We start from the raw sequence: 19,528 nt of genomic DNA, 5'->3' as shown, positions 1-19,528 counted from the left end.
ATACATGTAGAGATGTGGACTGCTGGAGGTTTGAACCTGGGCTCTTATTTTTATACAAAACACAGGAAATACTGTTAAAAGAGAGGATATGGAGAGTGTGTAACATTCACCCAAAGCCTCTGGAGTGAGCTTGTTTGGATCTTCTGAGCTATAAACGTTAGGATGTTTTAGGGACTTTAAGGTTTGGGGTGATCTTAATATTTTTTTCTGTAAACAGGTGGGGGACCAGATAGTGGAGATTAACGGGGAGCCAACCCAGGGAATCACACACACCAGAGCCATCGAGCTCATCCAGGCCGGGGGCAGCAAGGTGTTACTGCTGCTCAAGCGCGGGCCTGGGCTGGCAGCGGACCACGGTGAGGGTACACACACACACACACACACACACAAACACACACGCACAAACACACACACACACACACACAAACACACACACACAAACACACACACACACAAACACACACACGCACAAACACACACACGCACAAACACACACGCACAAACACACACACGCACAGACACACACACACGCACAAACACACACACACGCACAGACACACACACGCACAAACACACACACACGCGCAAACACACACACACAATATGCATACACAGGCGCAAACACAAACACACGCACAAACACACACACGCGCAAACACACACACACAAATACGCACACACATACACACGCACAAACACACACACACACATGCAAACACACAAACACACACACACACGTGCAAACACACACACACACACACATGCAAACACACAAACACACACACGCGCAAACACACACACACACAAATACGCACGCACACGCAAACACACACACGCACAAACACACACACGCGCAAACACACACACACACAAATACGCACGCACATACATATATACACGCACATACACCACACACACACACACACCGCACATACGCACGCACACATATTCGCACGCACATACACACACAGGAAGGTCCCCATAAGAGAAAAAAAACTGATATTTATCACGTTATGGGGACATTGTGTCCCAATAAGGATGGGTATACCCGCTCGCACACACTCACACACGCACACACACATATGCACACACACAGAGTTCACGTATTTAAATCTTTATGAGGACTCTCCATTCATTTGTGCCGGAATGACTAATCCCAACAATGACCTTTACCCCTACCCGGCCCTATCTTTTGTCATAAGGACCAAATGTGGGGACCAGATTTAATTCAACTTATTTGAATGGGTGATCCCCACAAAGATAAACATACAAACGTGTCTGTGTGCACTTGCATGCCTCTCTGCGCTCCTGTTCATATGTGCCTCAGCTCTCTCTCTCTCTCTCTCTCTCTCTCTGTCAGAGTGTCTGCTTGGGAGTGGGCAGAGCGTGTGAGAGTGCACAGTAGCCACCTGTGGCTGGTGCAAGAGTTCCATGTATTTTCTAATTTTTAATTTTTCTTTTTGTGTTCCGGTGATTGCTGAGTTTCTGTGCACCGCGCGATTGTGTTTCTCGATAGTGTGCCGTGATGCCATCCAGATCTGATGGGCACCAGGCAGTTTTCACTGCGGCACGGGGTTAGGTGTGAGACTGATCCCAAGGTGACTGGGGCAGAGGTCATGCTAGGTGTGGGAGAGCAGGTAGGATGTGACAGTATTGTGTCAGCGTCACGTATGAGTAAGGCAGTGGTGGTGCTTTTGAGGGATACGAACTTGGTCGACCCGTTAATTGGACCTTGCAGGAGGTTAACGAGTTTCTGGATGAGAGCTATGGGAAGTCTGTGCCACTCTTAGGCTTCTTCACGGATGTTCAGAAGTTTTTGGCTTCGTTTCGACATTTTGGAAAGACAGCTAGTTATGAGGAGATGCAGAGGAGATATCGACCGAAAAAATTTGTTACTAAGTTATGGCAGGGCTGTGGGTCCGGTGCGGGCAAATGATGCCGGTTACTCACCAATTAGCTTTTTCTCGATCTTGCTCTGTCCTCCTTTATTTGTTTTTCTTCCTTACAACTTCCATTGAGTAGCTACTCATGGGGTCATTAAACATTAATGGTGGAAGAGATAAGGATAAGCGGTGGCTGAATTTGTGAAGCTGCGTCATTTAGATGTGCTGTTTCTGAAGGAAACTCATAGTGACGGGGACAATGAAGTGGATTTAAGGTTATGGTGGCAAGGTGGGCCGTTTTTCAGTCATGGTACATGTGTGAGTGCGGGAGTCGCCATTTTGTTTTCGGAGAGGGCGGAGATAACAGGTGTGCAGCTGTGGGAGGTGGAGCACGGTGGACTGCTGCTGGTTGAGGGTACAGTTGTAGGGACTGTTTTCCTGTTTGTGAATGTTTATGGGCTGATCTGTGGGACTCATCGGCTATGGTGTTTTCGGGGGTTATATGAAGATGTGCAACGATATAGTCATGATTTTTTTGTTGTGGTTGGGGTTGACTGCTTTTTGGTGAAGAAGAGTGTGATCTGTCCAGCATAGAGGTGTTGTTGACAGGATTAGCCAGCCTGAGGATGGCACTTGGTTGCTGGTGATGCCATTGACACTGTGAGTGTATTAGGAAGGGAAGAGAAATTCCTTGAATTCCTTCCTGAGTGAATGGGTGAAAGGGGCTTTGGTCCGGCTTGGGATGTCTCAGATTAGGGGCATGGATGTTGTGAGTTCTTTCGTTTTCAGTTTTGGCAAGACAATAGGACCCAAGCCCGACCTTCAGCGTCTGGAAGGGTCACTGGCTGCAGCTCCGTCGGAACTGCAGAAGCTGGCCGTGGACTTTTATACTGCGCTTTTTGGTGAAGAAGAGTGTGATATGTCCAGCATAGAGGAGTTATTGACAGGATTGACTAGCCTGGAGATGGCGCTGAGGGAGGCCCCGGATGAGGAACTTCGGCTCCAGGAACAGCAGTTCGGCGTTTATTGCTTGGGAAGGTGCTGGGCGTTGATGGCCTACCAGCGGAATTTTGTAAAGATTTCTGGGACTCGTTGTAGCCAGATCTGTTTGAGGTCTTTAACTGGACTTTGAGGGCTGGACGGCTGCCGACTAGCTGTACGAGGGCTGTGCTGCTTCTCCTCCCATAAGAAGGGGGATTTGGGGTTGTGGCAGAACTGTAGGCCTTTTTCCTTGGTGTGCAGTTATTATAAGATCCTGTCAAAATGCCTTTATAATAGGTTGGCGTGCTGCATGGAGGACTTGGTACGCCCTGGTCAGGCCTATTGAGTTCTTGCACCAAAATGGACAATCTGTTCTTGACGCATGATGTGATGGGCCTGTGTAGACTGGATTTGCCCGATTTGGAGGTTACTTCTATTGATCAGGAAAAAGGCTTTATGAGTCAGTCATAAGTTCCTTTTTACCACTCTTGCGGCTTTTGGCATGGGGACAACGGTGCGGAGGGGTATCAGGCAGGGGTATCCATTGTCTGGTAAACTGTACTGCTTGGCCATTGAACCCTTGCTGTGTTGGCTGAGGGCTGAGCTGCAGGGGCTGCCAGGCCTTTGGCACATTGTTTTGTCTGCTTTTGCTGACAATGTCTCTGTGTTCATATGGGGGCAAGGAGATGTTCAGGCGCCCCCTCCTGGCCTGGAGCTGTATGAGAAAACACCTTTGGCTTGTGTCAGTTGGAATAAGGGTATGTGCTATGTGAATGGACAGTGACAGGGTCGAGCACTGCCGAAGTTACCGGGTGCCTTACGTGCCTGTGTGAAGTATCTTGGTGTGCGCTTCGGATTAGAGGACTTCCTTAGTAAGAATTGGGAGGGGCTGCTGGAGCGTATCCCGGGTCTCTTTGGTCATAGATCCCTCCTCAGATGTCCTACAGGGGGAGAGTGTTGGTGGCTAATAATCTGGTGGCGCCGATTCATGGTTTTGGAGCCGTGGCCCACACTGCTCAGAGGGCACCAGAAGATGCTTGTTGACTTCTTCTGGTTTGGCTAACTGGGGACCTGTGAGAGAAGGCATTCAGGGACTTGTTGACCTGGCTGGCCCTGTGGACACCTGAAGGGTGTAGGGTTACTATGGGCTGACACAGCGTACATGTTGGTGCAGCGAGAAGAGGACCCGGGGTATGACAGACATCTGTTCGTGCTGGACCTGAAGGATGTGGAAGTGTCGGTGACCACCTTGTTTAATCAGTCCGTTCTGAAAGTGTGGTCTCCTCTGCTGCAGGTTGATAGGCCTGGCTCTCTGCCGTGTATCAGCGTAGAGGAGGAGCCGTTGTTTTATAACCCCCTAATTCGGGTTTTCCAACGGTGCATGGTGGTAGTGGGCATTACAAAGCTTTGGACATTTCAGAGAGTGTAGAACCTGGAAGTCTGTTTCTGTCTTGTGTACAGAAACCGGCTTCTGTTCCAGCCGTCTTGTTCAGTCAATCCTCAACAACATTTCTTTGGTTCTCCCTGAGGGGTTTTGGAGGTCTGTAGTGGATGGGGTGGGGGATTTGAAGGTGGCTTTTCCCGCCCTTGCAGCCTATTATTCTCCTTCAGACTGCCACATTTGTGGGTGCCTTCAGGAAGGCTCTGTATGGATTTAGTGTGAAAGTTCTGATCACGGGCTCTCTGACAGGGTTGGTGGCTTCCAGGAGGTCGTGTATTTTAACAGCAGGTGCTTCCCCCTTGGGCTGTTGGAAGACCCTGTTCAAGCACCCCACAGAGGAGCACACAGCTGACCTGCAGTGGAGGGTGGTGCATGGGGCCGTGGCAATGAACAGACATGTGGTAGATCCTTCTGTGGGGGACTACCCGTATTGTGGACAAGATGAAACTTTGTGCATCTTTTTTTGAGGTTCGCAAGGCTGGAGACCATGGTCCTGCAGCTGAAGGCGTGGTTTCGTGGGTTTGGGGTAGATTTCTTTTTTAATTTATGGTCGAAGATACAAGGCGCGTGAGAAGGGTAAAGTGTGCATGTTAAACTTTTTGGTGGGGCAGGCCAAGCCTGCGATTTGGCTCTCTCGGAAAAATAAGCCGAGAGGGGCTGGGTTGACGGATCCTAAGTTTGTACTGGTGGGGCTGGTGGCGATGCAGCTCAGGGTGGAGTATACATACTCTTTGCTGACCCATACCGTGCAAGATTTCTCGACTGTGGGGACAATGCGGAGTGTTGTGTGAGCTTGGTGATGATCAAGGACCAGTATTAAAAATGTGACAGTATGGCATTTCTGACTTCTGTGGATTTGTGTGATGTTTTTTTGTGTGAGCTTTTTACTGGCGTTGTTTGTGCTTATGTCAATAAAGGGAATTTAAAAGTCTCTCTCTCTCCTCTGTCCAGTCGAGACTCAGCCTTGTCTTATCCTCTTTGTCCAGGCCCTCTGCCCTCTCTCTCTCTCTCTCTCTCTCTCTATCTCTCTCTCTCTCCTCCATCTGTCCAGGACTCCGCCTTGCCTTGCCCTCCTCTTCGTCCAGGCCCTCTGCCCTCTCTCTATCTCTCTCTCTATTTACTCTCTCCTCCATCTGGTCAGGACTCAGCCTTGCCTTGTCCTCCCCTTCCTCCAGGCACTCTATCCTCTCCCTCTCTCTCTCTGTCTCTTTCTCTCACACACTCCTCCGTCTGGCCAGTACTCAGCCTTGCCTCATCATCCTTTTCCTCCAGGCACTCTCTCTCTCTCTCTCTCTCTCTCTCTCACTCCTCCGTCTGGCCGGGACTCAGCCTTGCCTCGTCCTCCTCTTCCTCCAGGCACTCTGTCCTCTCCCTCTCTCTCTCTCTCTCTCTCTCTCTCACTCCTCCGTCTGGCCGGGACTCAGCCTTGCCTTGTCCTCCTCTTCATCCAGGCACTCTGTCCTCTCCCTCTCTCTCTCTCTCTCTCTCTCTCTCTCTCTCTCACTCCTCCGTCTGGCCGGGACTCAGCCTTGCCTTGTCCTCCTCTTCATCCAGGCACTCTGTCCTCCTCCACTCTCTGCTACTACCCCACATCTGAGCATCACCACTAAAAGATTTTGCTGCTCCGGCTGCTCTGGCTCCAGCCACCTTGGTAAAGGTCGTCTTCCTCCTCCTCCTCCTCCTCCTTCTTGTTCCTCCAGGCCATGTCTCTCTGGCAGAGCTGCCCTGGCTCTGCCTTTCTCACTCCCCTGATTCACACTCTGCTGGGATTTCCCCAAGCCTTGGTTGATCCAGTCTGTCCTTTGTTTATGGATCAGTGCAAGTAAAGAGACCTTAAGAAATAATTATCTGTTTATGTAAATCTCAATGTAGCCCCGCTAATGCTTGTCAGTTTTGTCCCAATGACTTTTATTAGGAGACATTTGTATTTAAATAATTTTATGTGATATTCACACCATTTATACTGCTATGTATTTTACCATTTTCCTAGCTGATTGTCCTCTTAGGACCTGAAGTTTGGTCCTGACAATTACATCTCCTGTTCCTTAATCTGCATGTTAACTTTGTTCACATGCTACACGGAGATGTCTAATTGTAACCGTATCACATAATGCTGCAGTTATTTGTATATCAAAACTCTTCTGTATACATTGTTGACACCGGTCCAGAGTGAAATACAGATGAGAGCCAATTTAGATGAAAGATGGCACGAGATTACTCTTAAAGCTTAGCCTCTGATTTATCTAATGCAGTATTTCCCAAGCCGGTTCTAGCAGATCTATGTTTTTGCTCCTTCCAGTTCCCTGGACTGTCTGACAGGTAGCTAGGAGGCAGCTAAACCGGTTTGGGAAACACTGGTCTAATGGACTAACCCCTTGCTTTACCCGCAGGTATTCAGAGAGATGCATTGGGCCCAGTATCTCCATCCATCAGCTCTTCAGAATCGCTTTCCCTGCCTCTGGAGTGGAACACCCCTGTCCCTGTGCCTTCCGTCTCCCCCTTGCACTCCCCTCGGTTGCCTGAACCACGAGCCACCTGGGAAGCCGCAGTGGTGAGAAGGCTTGATGCCTCTGACACAAAGACTGCAGATGAGTTGCTGTTGGATCCCGCAGAGGGACAATGGGACCACCAGGGGGCGCCCAGTCCTAACAGGGGGAAGACTCCCAGTCGGTCTCCCAGCTCCCAAAAGAATCGTGGGGAGGGCCATGCCGGGACAAGACAGCTGCACCCGGAGCAGCGGGCCGAGCGCAGGAGCAGGGAGGACGGGCAGCGGGGCAGCGAGGATGCGGGCTGGAGGAAATGGAAGCCAGAGCGAGACACCCAAAGACACAGAGAAGAAGCAGAGAGGAACAGCACCCGGGGGAGGCAAGGGGAAGGGCAGGGAAGGGGGAGTCAGCCAAGAAGAGAAGAGGAGGAGAGCTGGGCTGACCAGAGGAGGTGCACAGGCAGAAAGCAGGACACTCCTGGCGGGAGGGGGCCAATCACCCCTGGCCCGTGGAATATACCTAGCTCCGCCAGGATCCTGTCCTATTCCGAAGTCATGCGAGACAGCTGCTGATGATGCGTTTCTGGAAGCCTGGCCGTCTGACAGCACAGGTGGCAGCCCTCTTACAGAAAGCCAGACTGGCGGAAGTTCAGCACACAACCCCCCCCCCCCCCCCCCCCCAAGACCCTGCCTGCGCCCTGCTGGCCACAGCCTTGTCTACAAGAAACAGGAGACAGAGCTTCCCATGGAGCGCTTCTCTGTCAGTGTCAGAGCCTCATCTTACTGCATGCAAACACAAAAGATGACAAATAAACTGTCATTCAGTCAACGGAGATTTGGACTCTGTTGGACTCTTGTCTTCTGTTGTCTTTTTGCGTTAATGGAAATTACGACCTTGCATGTCTCATCCAAACTCCAGATTGCTATATGTAAACATATAAAATGAGGTACCAAACAGGCTAAGAGATTCTGTGAATATGTTTATACAGTTTAGGTCATATAATATTTAACTTTGTAGCTTTTATTTATTAGTTTCAGTATTTTATTGGCACACATTGTGATCCAGGAAACTTTATTTTGACCCTGACTTCAATACTTAAAAACGCTGAAATGCCTGACCAGTATTTTTTTTTACAACTGCACAAAAGTGCCAATTTAATGTATATATTTAAATACTGATACCAAAACAATATTTAAAATAAATGCTTTTTGATATGTCCAGATCTTCAAACCTTAAATGATTATTCCCAAAAACAGTTTAAGGATTTTTAGGACAATTTCTTCCTTACATAAATGCATCCTGTTTGGTACCTTGTAAAATAAAATGTGAAAATGTGTGTGTACATATATACATATATATACGACCAGAGACTTGTGCTTATTGGTTATCTTGTTTATGATAAATTGTATCTAATTTATTCAAATGAAAAAATTGGAGTGATATACATATATGCATCCATCTTGAGCCAATCAGCATTTTGATGTGGGCTTCTGGGATTTGGAGTTTTATGACCTTACACTGTCCTTTATCACTGTTTTTTTTATGGAAGGTCAGAGGTCAGTTTTGCACAATGAATGGCAGTCAGTGGGCATTCAGACATGACGCTGACACTTTCACTCATGCACGTAAAAGGTTGAGGGAGAGGGCTACCTCACGATGGTGTCCGACACAAGAGATCAAGGGCTCTATAACAGCATCAGATTTCATTCTCCTTCAAACAAAGTATCAGCACCAAAGTGGCTCTTCAAGGCCCAGCTACTATAAATATAATTCCAGTTGGTGTTTTATTCTTTGCATGGTTTTTCGTTCCACTGATTGTTCCTGCCTTTGATGGACAGCTGTAGCAAAAATGTCTGCAATGTGTTAATTGTTTTGCAGATCTTCTTCCCTCTAACTCATTTCTGCTTCAGTGAGCTCAGATTTCGAGTGTACCTGGATGGTTTTTGAAAACCTCAGGGGGACGTGGGTGTGGTTTGTTGACGGAGTGAGTCTTCGTCTTCTTTTTGAGGAGGGAGATTCCCATGTAAATGCTTAAGTCGTTAACAGCCTCTGACCTCAGCTGTGTCGGATCCATGTCCCCAAACACATTGGTGGGTAATGTCTATGAATGCATGACTTTCAGTCAGGAAATATTCTTTTGTTGTTTGCAACATCTAACTTTGGCACATGCATGGATATGGATGTCCTTCTTGATAAACGTTGTGACTTGGATAACACAGAAAACTGCATTTAGCCAATGACAGACTCCTAGACATGTTTGGAAAGATCTGTTCGATTCAAAGTATTTCTAAAAATGTGTATGCTACCCAAATGGTCTTGTTGAGTTATAGTTGTGAGAAGAGTTTTTATTCACACTGTTGGTAGGCGACTCCATGCACTGACTGTATGCAGTCCCCTTTGCGGCTCTGTAAACTTGTAGAGATGTTGTGAAAACATACACAAGCTGGTATTCATCATGGTTATCGCATGCAAAAGAAGTAGTAGTGAACTCTCATCTTTTGATTCCAGACCAAAAACAAGAACTGATTTAGACCTTTCTCATGTCATAGAGGGTTTTAAATGTAAAAAATAAGTTATTTTTTCATTGCTTTTGCTAAACTTGCATAGGTTTTATTCAGCTTCTCACAGATGTGCTTAATTCTAAAACAGTGTTAATCAACCCGGTCCTCAGGGGACCCGCAGCCAGACTACATTTTTGCTCCCTCCCATCTCCCTGCCAGACAGTCCACATTTTTGCTCCCTCCCAGCTCCCGGCTTAAACGTGGACAGTCTGGGGTCCCTGAGACCCAGGTTGAGAAACACTGTTTTAAAAAGAATTTGTCGGATGAAGAACGGACAAGCAGAACAAGTTGCAGTCAGTGAGCTGTCTGAACAGCCCTGCCTCTCCTGCATTTAGCTGGCGAGCACCAGCCAATCACATCGCAGTTAACTGCATAGTACTTTGGACAAGTTATTTTTTGGGGAGTCTCAGTATATTAGTATTTCCCAGTCCGGTCCAATGGGAGCCACAGACAGTCCACGTTTGTGCTTCCTCCCAGCTCCCTACCAATGCAGCAAAACTGTGGACTGTCTGGCAGGGAGCTCGGAGGGAGCAAAAACATCACCGCTGTGGGTCTCTGAGGACCGGATTGGGAAACACTGCAGTATACCATTGCCATCTACACTAGGGCATTGTGGGAGACCCCTGAAGGCTACTGACACTGCTGTTTCGGCATACAGTGTACTACAGTGGCCTTAGCACTTTAGTTAATCAGAAAATTAGCTTGGTCTCGACATCATGTGGTAGCTGTAAATGTTTATATATTGTACAGCATCTTTATAAATACATAGAGCTCTCATTCTGGAAAAACAAAAAAATCAAGATCTGTAAATCTCCCCATTATTTTTTTATGTAATTGTAAAGAAGGTGTGAGGTGGAAAGAGTCATTGCATTCTGTTCATGCAATAATAAAGTTCTAACAAGATAATATTATTCAATGGCTTGAAGTTATTTTCTGTTTCAGTGAGGGGTCAGTTAATCCCTCTCACGATGGACCTGGTATCTCAACATCAGAGGATTATTAAAAGATTTAGTTATCAGCTAGTGTCTGTTTGATAAATCAAAATTCTGCCTCAGACAGTATTGGCGCCTTGGCGTTAAATATTATCTGAATATTCACCCTTGGGATTAAATCAGTCTGTGAAGTGAAATTAACCACATGAATCTTTTACCACAATTTCTGATATAGGGATCGCAGATATATATTTATTTAAAAAAGTCTTTTGTTACTATCAAAAGTCTTAGGCAGTCAAAGAAAATGATGTTTAAATGATCTTCATGTTGGTATCAAGACTTTGATATTATGCCTCCCAAAGTGTGTCCGCTTAGCCATTTCAAAACCTCTGCTGAAGTCACCCCTGTATGTGCAGCAACCTTCCAAATTCCAATTACAAAATTGTAGTTATTTATTCAGCCACTAGCACACCATGTTTGACTAATCAATACCTCACTGAGTTATTTAACTCATTATGTTAATTAATTACGTCGCCTAGTGGTGAAATTTATAGAACACATGGAATGACCCCAAAGGGAGGAGAGGTCCCTGCCAGGCAGTCCACATTTTTGCTGCCACCAAACTCCCTGCCAGACAATCCACATTTTTGCTCCCACCGAACTCCCTGCCAGACAATCTACATTTTTGCTCCCACCGAACTCCCTACCAGACAGTCCACATTTTTGCTCCCACTGAACTCCCTGCCAGACAGTCCACATTTTTGCTCCCTCCCAACTCCTGATTGGGAAACAGTGGCTTAGAGGAGCATTTCTAACTAACTGCTCTAACCAACAGTAAAATTCTTTGTTTTCAGTGTTCTTTTATTCTCTATGTATAAATTAACAATGGATAATTAGCTCTAGATATCACATAATTGATTTGTTTTTTAGAGCGAAGTCTTGAGCGGACCTTAATATACATTTTAATATGACAAATGTAGCAAATGATTTTACCTGTTTCATCGACTTAATTGTTCTACTTAATTGGCATAATGACTTTGCCAAGCAGGAGTACCCAGAATTCCCAGCAGGACTTCAGAACACGACTCTAATTAACTGAGGCTCTGTTTTTTTTAATGGCTGTTGAACACCTCAACTATGACTGCCTCTCCGTTTAGACATCAGAGCAACATTGAGGGCATGTTACAGAAAAAGGGAGGGGGGAGAGAAAGCTTTTATTTAGCTGTGCAACACGAGAAGCTTGGAAGGTCTTCTGAAAAGTGAATGTTTTGAAGGACTTTTCAAGTTCAAGGTCTGTGTTCTTTGAAGGCCATGTGAGATTATGTGCTGACTGAAATAAACTCACGGGGACTGGAAAATAGAGAGAGGTTCATTAATGCATCCGAAGTTGATTGAACTCCCTGCTGGTCAAGATGTCTCATTCAAAGCAGTTTCCAGGTAATGTCCATTGTGGAAGTTCATGCAAATACGCAAACAACGGGTGGTTTAATACCCTGAGATATACCTGTCGAGTCGGAAATGGCCTGTTCTTGTCCTTAACAAACAGACCGTGTCTTTGTTTATTTTAGTTGATCTGTGTTCTGGAATCGTACGCACGGTGCACATAAGCACATGCACATTATTTCCCAGAAGCTCATTTGCATGGAAATATTACGAAGTTTGCGCATAGCACATTTAGACTGCAATCTGTAATGCTAATCACAAAAAAACTACAGTTAAGATGTTTGACACAACAAATTTGATCCGACATTTCAAAGTGCGTCACCCAAAAGAACATGATGAGCGTCTTAAATGCATTGATAATGCTAAACAGGCATGAGCGTCACCTGTCACTCAAACGTCGGTACAGATGTTTCAGAAAGCCCAAAGCATTGAGGGAGATGGTCAAACAGGACCCGCAATTACAAAACAAAGTAATGGAGTTTATTGCATTAGGTGACCAGGTTTCCACAGTCTGAGTACGAGCTTCATTTCTGCGCTTGCTGAAGTTGCACAGGTTTACCTGTCTGCAGCCCACACGAGTGTAGACAATGAACATTTGTTCAACTCAGCTTCTTGTATGATGAACAAGAAGCTGACCAGCTTCCCACACAGAAGACATGTTTCTTTTTGTAAATAAGAATTTTCATACACTGCTGAAGGAGAATCCATAAATAGTGTAATGACCAAGCAATGTATACGATATCATTTAAAAAATTATATTGATTTAATTATATTAAAAAAACGACTGCAGCAGCCTTGTTTTACTCATTACAGTAAACTTCATTTGAAGTGATTTCACAAGTCTAAAGTTGTTTGCTTTAAATCTTGAAAATATACGTTTTCTTTCTTGTCTGTTGCTTTAAAAAAAAACGCAATAAATCTGCAGTTGAATCAGAATCAGACAATTTTCTTGTAAAAACCCAGCAATCAGAATCAGCCTTAAAAAATCATGATCGATCCATTCCTAGAAATGACCTTTGTGTTTCCGTTTCAGAAAGGCCATTCGATATCAAATCTCACACTCCATTACTTTTCATGACATCTGTGCAGAAACCTATTGCATTGTCCCAAATTTCTGAATTTTGAATCGAATTCCACTGAACCCTGGAATTGGCTCCGTGGCCTAAATTTGAGGCTTAACATTTATGTTTAAACATAGCTATTCATGTAGCTTAATTCTGATTAATGTATGACCCACCTACAGGCCTAGGTTATTACCCACTTATCCACTTGCTATAAAATAATTCCTACCTCCCAGAGCAAAAGACATCACAAATGATTATCCTAAAGATCAAGTGTTCAGCACCCATATTTATGACTGCCTGGCCCAATCTGACCTGTGTGACCCAAGAGATGCCCTGACTGACCATGTATCCCCTAGTAGACGTGCCGGGAGAGCATTAGAGGAGCCTCCGTTGTCATGGTAGCACTGCAGTTGTCATGGCAGCCGGAGGCACCTATATACATCACCAGAGATTCGGCAAAGGGAATGATTTGTTTGGTTTTGATCGAGAGACTGATCCTTCAACAGCCTCCTCATCAGGGTGGGGGTGGGAGGGACAGGAAGGGTCATGTCTCAATAAATTAAAGAGTTCTCTGAGAAATTATTTTCCACTTAGCAATTCCTTGGATGCTTCTACCCACTTGCATAACTAAAAATCTGTTTCATAAATCATAATATTCCACAGTAGTACCTTTTTCATTGGGTATAACAGTGGCCAATTGAAGCATCCCTTTTTAAAACTATACTCTGTGGTATCACTAGTGAATCAGCAGAGAGTTACTAAGGTATTTGGATTGATGAATACTGTACTAGACATTGTTTACAAGCTGCGAGCAGCAGCATACTTGAAGAGTTGCCATTTTCCCACACCGATGTCCCCATTTCTTCAAGCCAAAGCGTCAGTCTTAGGATACAAGGCTAAGTAATGTATGTGGAAGGGGTGCTTAAAAAATGTAAACAAATGAACATGCAAATTAAACATTTATGTCAGTCTGGCCGGTGCATCTCAAAATTCCAGTTTGCTGGCTGCATAAACTTTTAACATTATTTTGATTGATAGAGAAATTTTGTCCAACAAAAATTGCCATCTAAATTTCTGCTAATCCATTTAGCCTAGTATTACCCTCAGAGACAACACTGGATAACTACAGTAATTAATCTCAGCTTTAAAAAAAGCATTATTAAATTCAATCAATTACTGTGCACATTTTAATGAGAAGGCATCCATTTACAGGCTCCTGTCAGGCATCTCTGACCTCATTGTCTTTAACTGCCAAGAGTCTCAAGTAGCAACATACAGTGGAAAAAGTTAGTGAAGTTATAAGAAAAATTTGTGAATGTTGTGTATTTCTGTTTAAACTATAAAATGATAACATTGTAAGAACCAATCATCAACTTCAACTTTATTTCTATAGCACATTTAAAACAGCTATTGTTGACCAAAGTGCTTCACAGGTTAGCCAGCATAAACAAGGAACAATAGAGACAATTGAATACACTAAAATAAGATGAAAATAAAATAAAATAAGGTACAATAACGCTGCACTGAGATGTCTGGGCTCAACTCGAAGCAAAAGCCAAAGAAAATAGGTAGGTTTTAAGTAAGGACTTGACAGTCTCTAAATTACGAACAGATCTGGTGTTCTGAGGTAAGCGGTTCCACAGGACAGGGCCTACGGCCCAAAAGGCCCGATCCCCCCTATTTTTGAGCCTCGTCCTGGGAACGTCCAGAATCTTCTGGTTATAAGACCTAAGCGTTCAAACTGGGGTGTGGATACTTAAAAGCTCAGATAAATAAGAAGGGGTGAGCCCATTTAAAGCCTTAAAAACAAGAAATAAAATCTTAAAATCAATTATAAACGATACAGGAAGCCAGTGGAGAGCGGATAGAACTGGGGTAATGTGCTCATGCTCTTTTGTCCCCGTAAGGAGTCGAGCAGCTGCATTCTGGACTAACTGTAGTCTCCAAATGCCAGAATGGTCCAAGCCTGCGTATAGGGAGTTACAGTACAATCATGCAGAAACCGAAATAATTCCGAATGTTTCACAAGTTTCATTTGATGAAGGTTTATAAATTACATTAATACAATAAGACTAAAGCCACTTGGCTCCACAAACAAGAATCTTCACAAAACTGAGACTTCTCAGTGAACACCAGATAGGTCACGTGTTCCAGGCTCACTGCTCACATCTGGGCTCCGAGCAACGCTAGTACTCGATAACTAGGATCCCTTATTGCTGATCAAATGTGTTTAGTAGGTCCAGTGTCATTCCATTATCTACCAAAGGCCTTTTCTCAGGTTAGAGGGTAGAGAAAAAGTCACCTGTAATAAAAATCTAATAGTATAAAGCAAGTCCATGGAATGAGAGTGAGACAGAGAGAGAGCAATGGGCCAGATTCATTTGCAATACGTTGGCCGGTTTCTCTTTGGTCATTTTTGTGCTTTACCTGGCTCCCCTACCTATTTTACGCCAAGGCTACCTATGAAATCATACCATGCTATTCCTGTATTGTGTGGACCTCCAAAGATAAGATCATCTGCTGTAACTATCATGAGGCATGATTTTGCCCATCTCAATGGTTCTGCTGAGAGTCAGATGCTCGGAGCCCCACACATGATAGGGAGCAATGCGTGGCTGTATCATGGGTAGCCTGCTATTGCTAAGGGGACAGGGCAATGAAGGGAGAGCCAATGGCAGCTGTCATGGCGGCAACTCTGGGATGCACACGTGTGCGTCACTCTGGCCAGTGGGCAGGTTGGCGTATGCTTGGGGCAGCAACTCAGCAACTGGAAGAAGTACAACAGCTGCCCCTTCATCAGGACCAGGGCTTCCTTTAAAATAGTTAGTCTCCTTAAGCAGGCCTTGGGAGAAAGCTGGAACCCACTGCCACGAGCCACTGGCTAAAGTCTGGCTCTTGACTGGCGGCTTTCTGTTGTCGGTGTTACCCCTACCCTTGTTTTCCCTGAAATCAGTGTTGCCCCTTATCCCTGGGCTTTTTCTCAAAAAACTCAGCCACGACAGACATTTTGCTCTATATCCCACTGTTGTCTGAATGCTTTTATTTATCTTAACCTTATAACAGAACACTGAGTCCGCCCAGCTTATTATACCATCATATCGATCATTAACATTTACGATGAATAATTAATCAGAATTTCATTTTTTAATGTAAGTTAGAGATTTTTATATAGTTGATTGAAAGTCCAAAGCTGCGTACCTTTACAGAAACAGCTCGTGCTTTTGTTTGGGAATATAGGCTGGCTTTTCGTTAGATAGTCATGCTACAAAAGACGTGAAGATTCATTTGATTCAATAGAGACCTTGATTGTTTATTTTTTAAGTGTCAGAGCGCCCTCTTGTGGTAAGAAAAAACTGCGGCTTAAGTATCGACGGTGTTGATGTTTAGTAGGATAGTGTTATTTTGACGGTAAGTATAGAATAATCTAATTGATTTCTTAGGATTAACTATTATTTTTTAAAGATTTTATACAGAATGGCCGATCTGTCAATTTACTTAAGTTTTATGACTAGGCATAGCTGGGAAAAATCATTTGTAGGGGAAAATAGTTTATTAATTTTCTTTCTTGTTTATTTGACTTTAAAAATAATTTTAAAAAAACATATACGCATTTATGAAAACCAGTAATAAAGCTGTTTATAATAAAACCTGAACTGAATAGTGCTTTTTACAGATTTTCAGCAACATGATGATTTTATAGGGGCAGTGTGGTGGTTAACACTGTTGACTCACTCCTGCGGGTCCAGGGTTTGAGTCTCCGCCATGGCCCCGTGTGTGGCCTTTGCATGTTCTCCCCATGTCGACATGGGGTTACCTCTCGGTTCTCTGTTTTCCCCTCACAATCTGACGACATGCCAAGGTAAACTGAAGTTACCAAATTGCCTGTAGGTGTGCATAGGTGTGCGAATAGTGAGTGAGTGAGTACGCCCTGCAATGGGTTAACTCTTACACGCTACAATAATTATGTTACTATGAGAAGTACTATGAGACATGTGCCAGTGGGGTCAATTTGACCCCAGGGTAGATGTGCGAGTTAAATATGAGGAGAACACAAAGAGTAATCAACGTAACAGATACGTTTCAACAGCTATGTTCCACCTACAGTTCAGACTGGGTAATCCATCTGTAGCTATGCAGGTTTGGGCCTGGCCAGTACTTGGATGCAAGACCAACTTGAAGCTGGGTTGCTGCTGGAAGAGGTGTTGGTGTGGCCAGCAGGTTAGCCTGTCCTGTGCTCTGTGTGGGTCCTAATACCACAGTGCAGTGACGGGGGCACTGCAAAAATGGCGCCATCCTTCCGAGGAGACACAAAAGCAAGGTCCTGACCCTCTGAGATTAAAAAGATTCTTGGGCACCTTTTGAAGGACTAGCTGCTGGTACCCCAATGACCAGGCTAAAACTGTAGCCCATTTAAATCTGGCCTCCTAATCATCCCTTATATCTAACTGGCGAATTCTCTCATGCCCCTTCACCACCTTAGCTACTGTGTGGTCAGTGTACTGGTGCAGAATGGCTGCCCTCACATCATTCAGGTGGGGGCTACACAGTGGTGGTGGTGGAAGTGGCTCACCATTGGTTCTGTAATGTGTTTGGGTGTCTTTAAAAGTTCTCTATATTTGTGACATCCATTTATTTATGAAGAACAATCCTGACTCCTTTGTAGTATGTCGCAAAATATATAAGCAGTTACCATGGTCAGTGTTTAAAAAAATGATAAATTGTGTTATGTTAAGATGCAAAGAGCCTCTAGCAGTGATAAAGTTTTTGTGTGTGTATAGAAATATTTTAACATTTTTCTAGTCAGACACACTCATCTTTTGTACACGCATACAATTGCACTTGAGGGTTCATAGTTATAACAGCAAACTCTTAAAATAGTGATTCAAGAAAGCACCAGTGCATATGCATCGACCATTGTCAAAAAATCAGGCGACAGCCTTACATTGTGTGTAGACCACAGACAATTAAATTCTGAGACCATGAAAGCTTTGATGTTTTAAAAGGAGCAGAGATCTTTTCTACTATTGATTTGGCGAGTGGGTACCATCGAGGTGCTTTTTCTAAAACGGACCAACACAGGAGAGTATCTACCTCCCGTTGGCATGTCAGAATATCTTCGGATGCCATTTAGTGTTTGTAATGTTCCGTCACTGTTCTTAAGTGTTATTCAGACAACGATGAGTGACATGTAGAGAACCGCCTAAGCTTGCGTTTCAGCTTTTTTTGCACTTTAACTTAAGGCATAATTGGATTTTTAAATTTGCACAGTCTACAAAAGAGCGGTTCAGGATGCATTTCACTGCGTGTTCTACTTTGTATAACTATGTATGTAACCATTAAAGAATCTTGAATCTTGATACCCACAGGTCCAACTACGGAATCCAATACAATCTGAATGCACATAGGTCCACCGAGAGGCCCTTGGAAAGTTACTTATCCTTTTAGGAAAAACCTAATTAAATTTGACTCCATTTTATTTAAAGAATTGTTTAGAATCTGGTAGTTATGATCTCTACATAATTATGATTGTTCTCGTTACTTCTAGACTTTTCTTATTGAGACTAACCTCCAGTTTATAATGCTACACAGGATTGGCTTTGGCTCATAAAGCAAATCAACCCATCTTTTTCAAACTTAGTAGGCATATTATGCAGGTGACAAACTAAAAGTAATTACATTTTGAGATAGATCACCAGAAAATTGAAGCAGTGATAGCAAACAAGGGTCATTTCAAACATTGTGTCCGTGCAATAACTGGGTGGATTTAGACCTACTCAAAACAGAGGGCAAAACAGGTTAGTACCCAAAGCAACTTGATATTTTATTACTCCATTTTGGACTCAATTGCTCCTCCTCGTACTTAATCAGTTTTCAGATTACAATTCATTGTCCCACGGTCCCGCTACTCAAGTGCTAAGCAGAGGTACCGCATTTCAGTCTGTGAAGTCCAACGGTGTACATTACAAAATTCTATCACGAATGTGTGTGTGAGTGTGTTTTTATATATATATATACCCCTCCATGAATCGCCACCTTCTCGTGGTGGAGGGGTTTGTGTGCCTGCATGATCCTAGGAGCTTGTTGCAGATTTTCAGCAATATGGTGGTTTTATAGGGGCAGTGTGGTGGTTAGTACTGTTGTTAGGGGAAATTGCTCCAGGTTGGGTCTCCCAAGGCAAATTGGCCCTAGGTGAGCAGACTAAGTGCGGTTCAACAGACTCCGATGAGAAGTACAATCAAGGACCATGTTACCCGGATTGTGGAGAATGGGGCCTTGCCCTGACCTGTGGCCTGGCCGGACGTAGCCCAAAGAAATAACATAGGTCCACCCTCTTGCGGGCTCACCACCTGCAGGGGGGGCTATGAGGGTCAGGTGCCATGTAGATCAGGTGGCAGTCGAAGGCAGTCGAAGGGCTCACCTTGACACACGGCTCGGACTCTGGAACCAAACTCCTGGAGAGGGGCTGGACTCTATTCCACTCTGGACTTGCCCATGGTGAGAGGTGCTGTGCAGGGGTGGGGCTACTTATAGCCCCCTGGTTCTGTGCCAGAGTGTTGGAGTTTACCCTGATAAAAACCATTTTTATGTCCACATGTACACATTAAATAATAATAACAGAGCATGACTACAACATAATCCAGGGGTAATGCAATCTATAGTTCAAGTAAGTTGTACTTTTCAAAGCACGTCATGAGCTTTTACTTTTTATGTATTTTAAATTTTTACCAAATGACAAA

General features: G+C 44.4%; 1 protein-coding gene across 5 annotated transcripts in view; it reads left to right on the top strand.

The window, feature by feature from the left end:
* Window positions 1-10,263, top strand: part of LOC125747881 (membrane-associated guanylate kinase, WW and PDZ domain-containing protein 3-like) — a 107,242-nt gene extending 96,979 nt beyond the window's left edge. For 4 of the 5 annotated variants that reach the window (XM_049023449.1, XM_049023447.1, XM_049023448.1 and 1 more), the window contains 2 exons: window positions 218-356; window positions 6,696-10,263. In XM_049023449.1, the coding sequence (XP_048879406.1) occupies window positions 218-356; window positions 6,696-7,363 (807 nt within the window). In that variant the 3' untranslated portion in view covers window positions 7,364-10,263. Of the gene's footprint in view, window positions 1-217; window positions 357-5,859; window positions 5,957-6,695 lie in introns of all 5 variants that reach the window. The other variant, XM_049023450.1, reaches the window with a different exon arrangement.
* Window positions 10,264-19,528: the final 9,265 nt, after the last annotated feature.

This window comes from Brienomyrus brachyistius, chromosome 8 (assembly GCF_023856365.1).
Source record: "Brienomyrus brachyistius isolate T26 chromosome 8, BBRACH_0.4, whole genome shotgun sequence".
NCBI classification, from domain to species: Eukaryota; Metazoa; Chordata; class Actinopteri; order Osteoglossiformes; family Mormyridae; genus Brienomyrus; species Brienomyrus brachyistius.
This window is presented reverse-complemented; position numbering and strand designations above follow the sequence as displayed.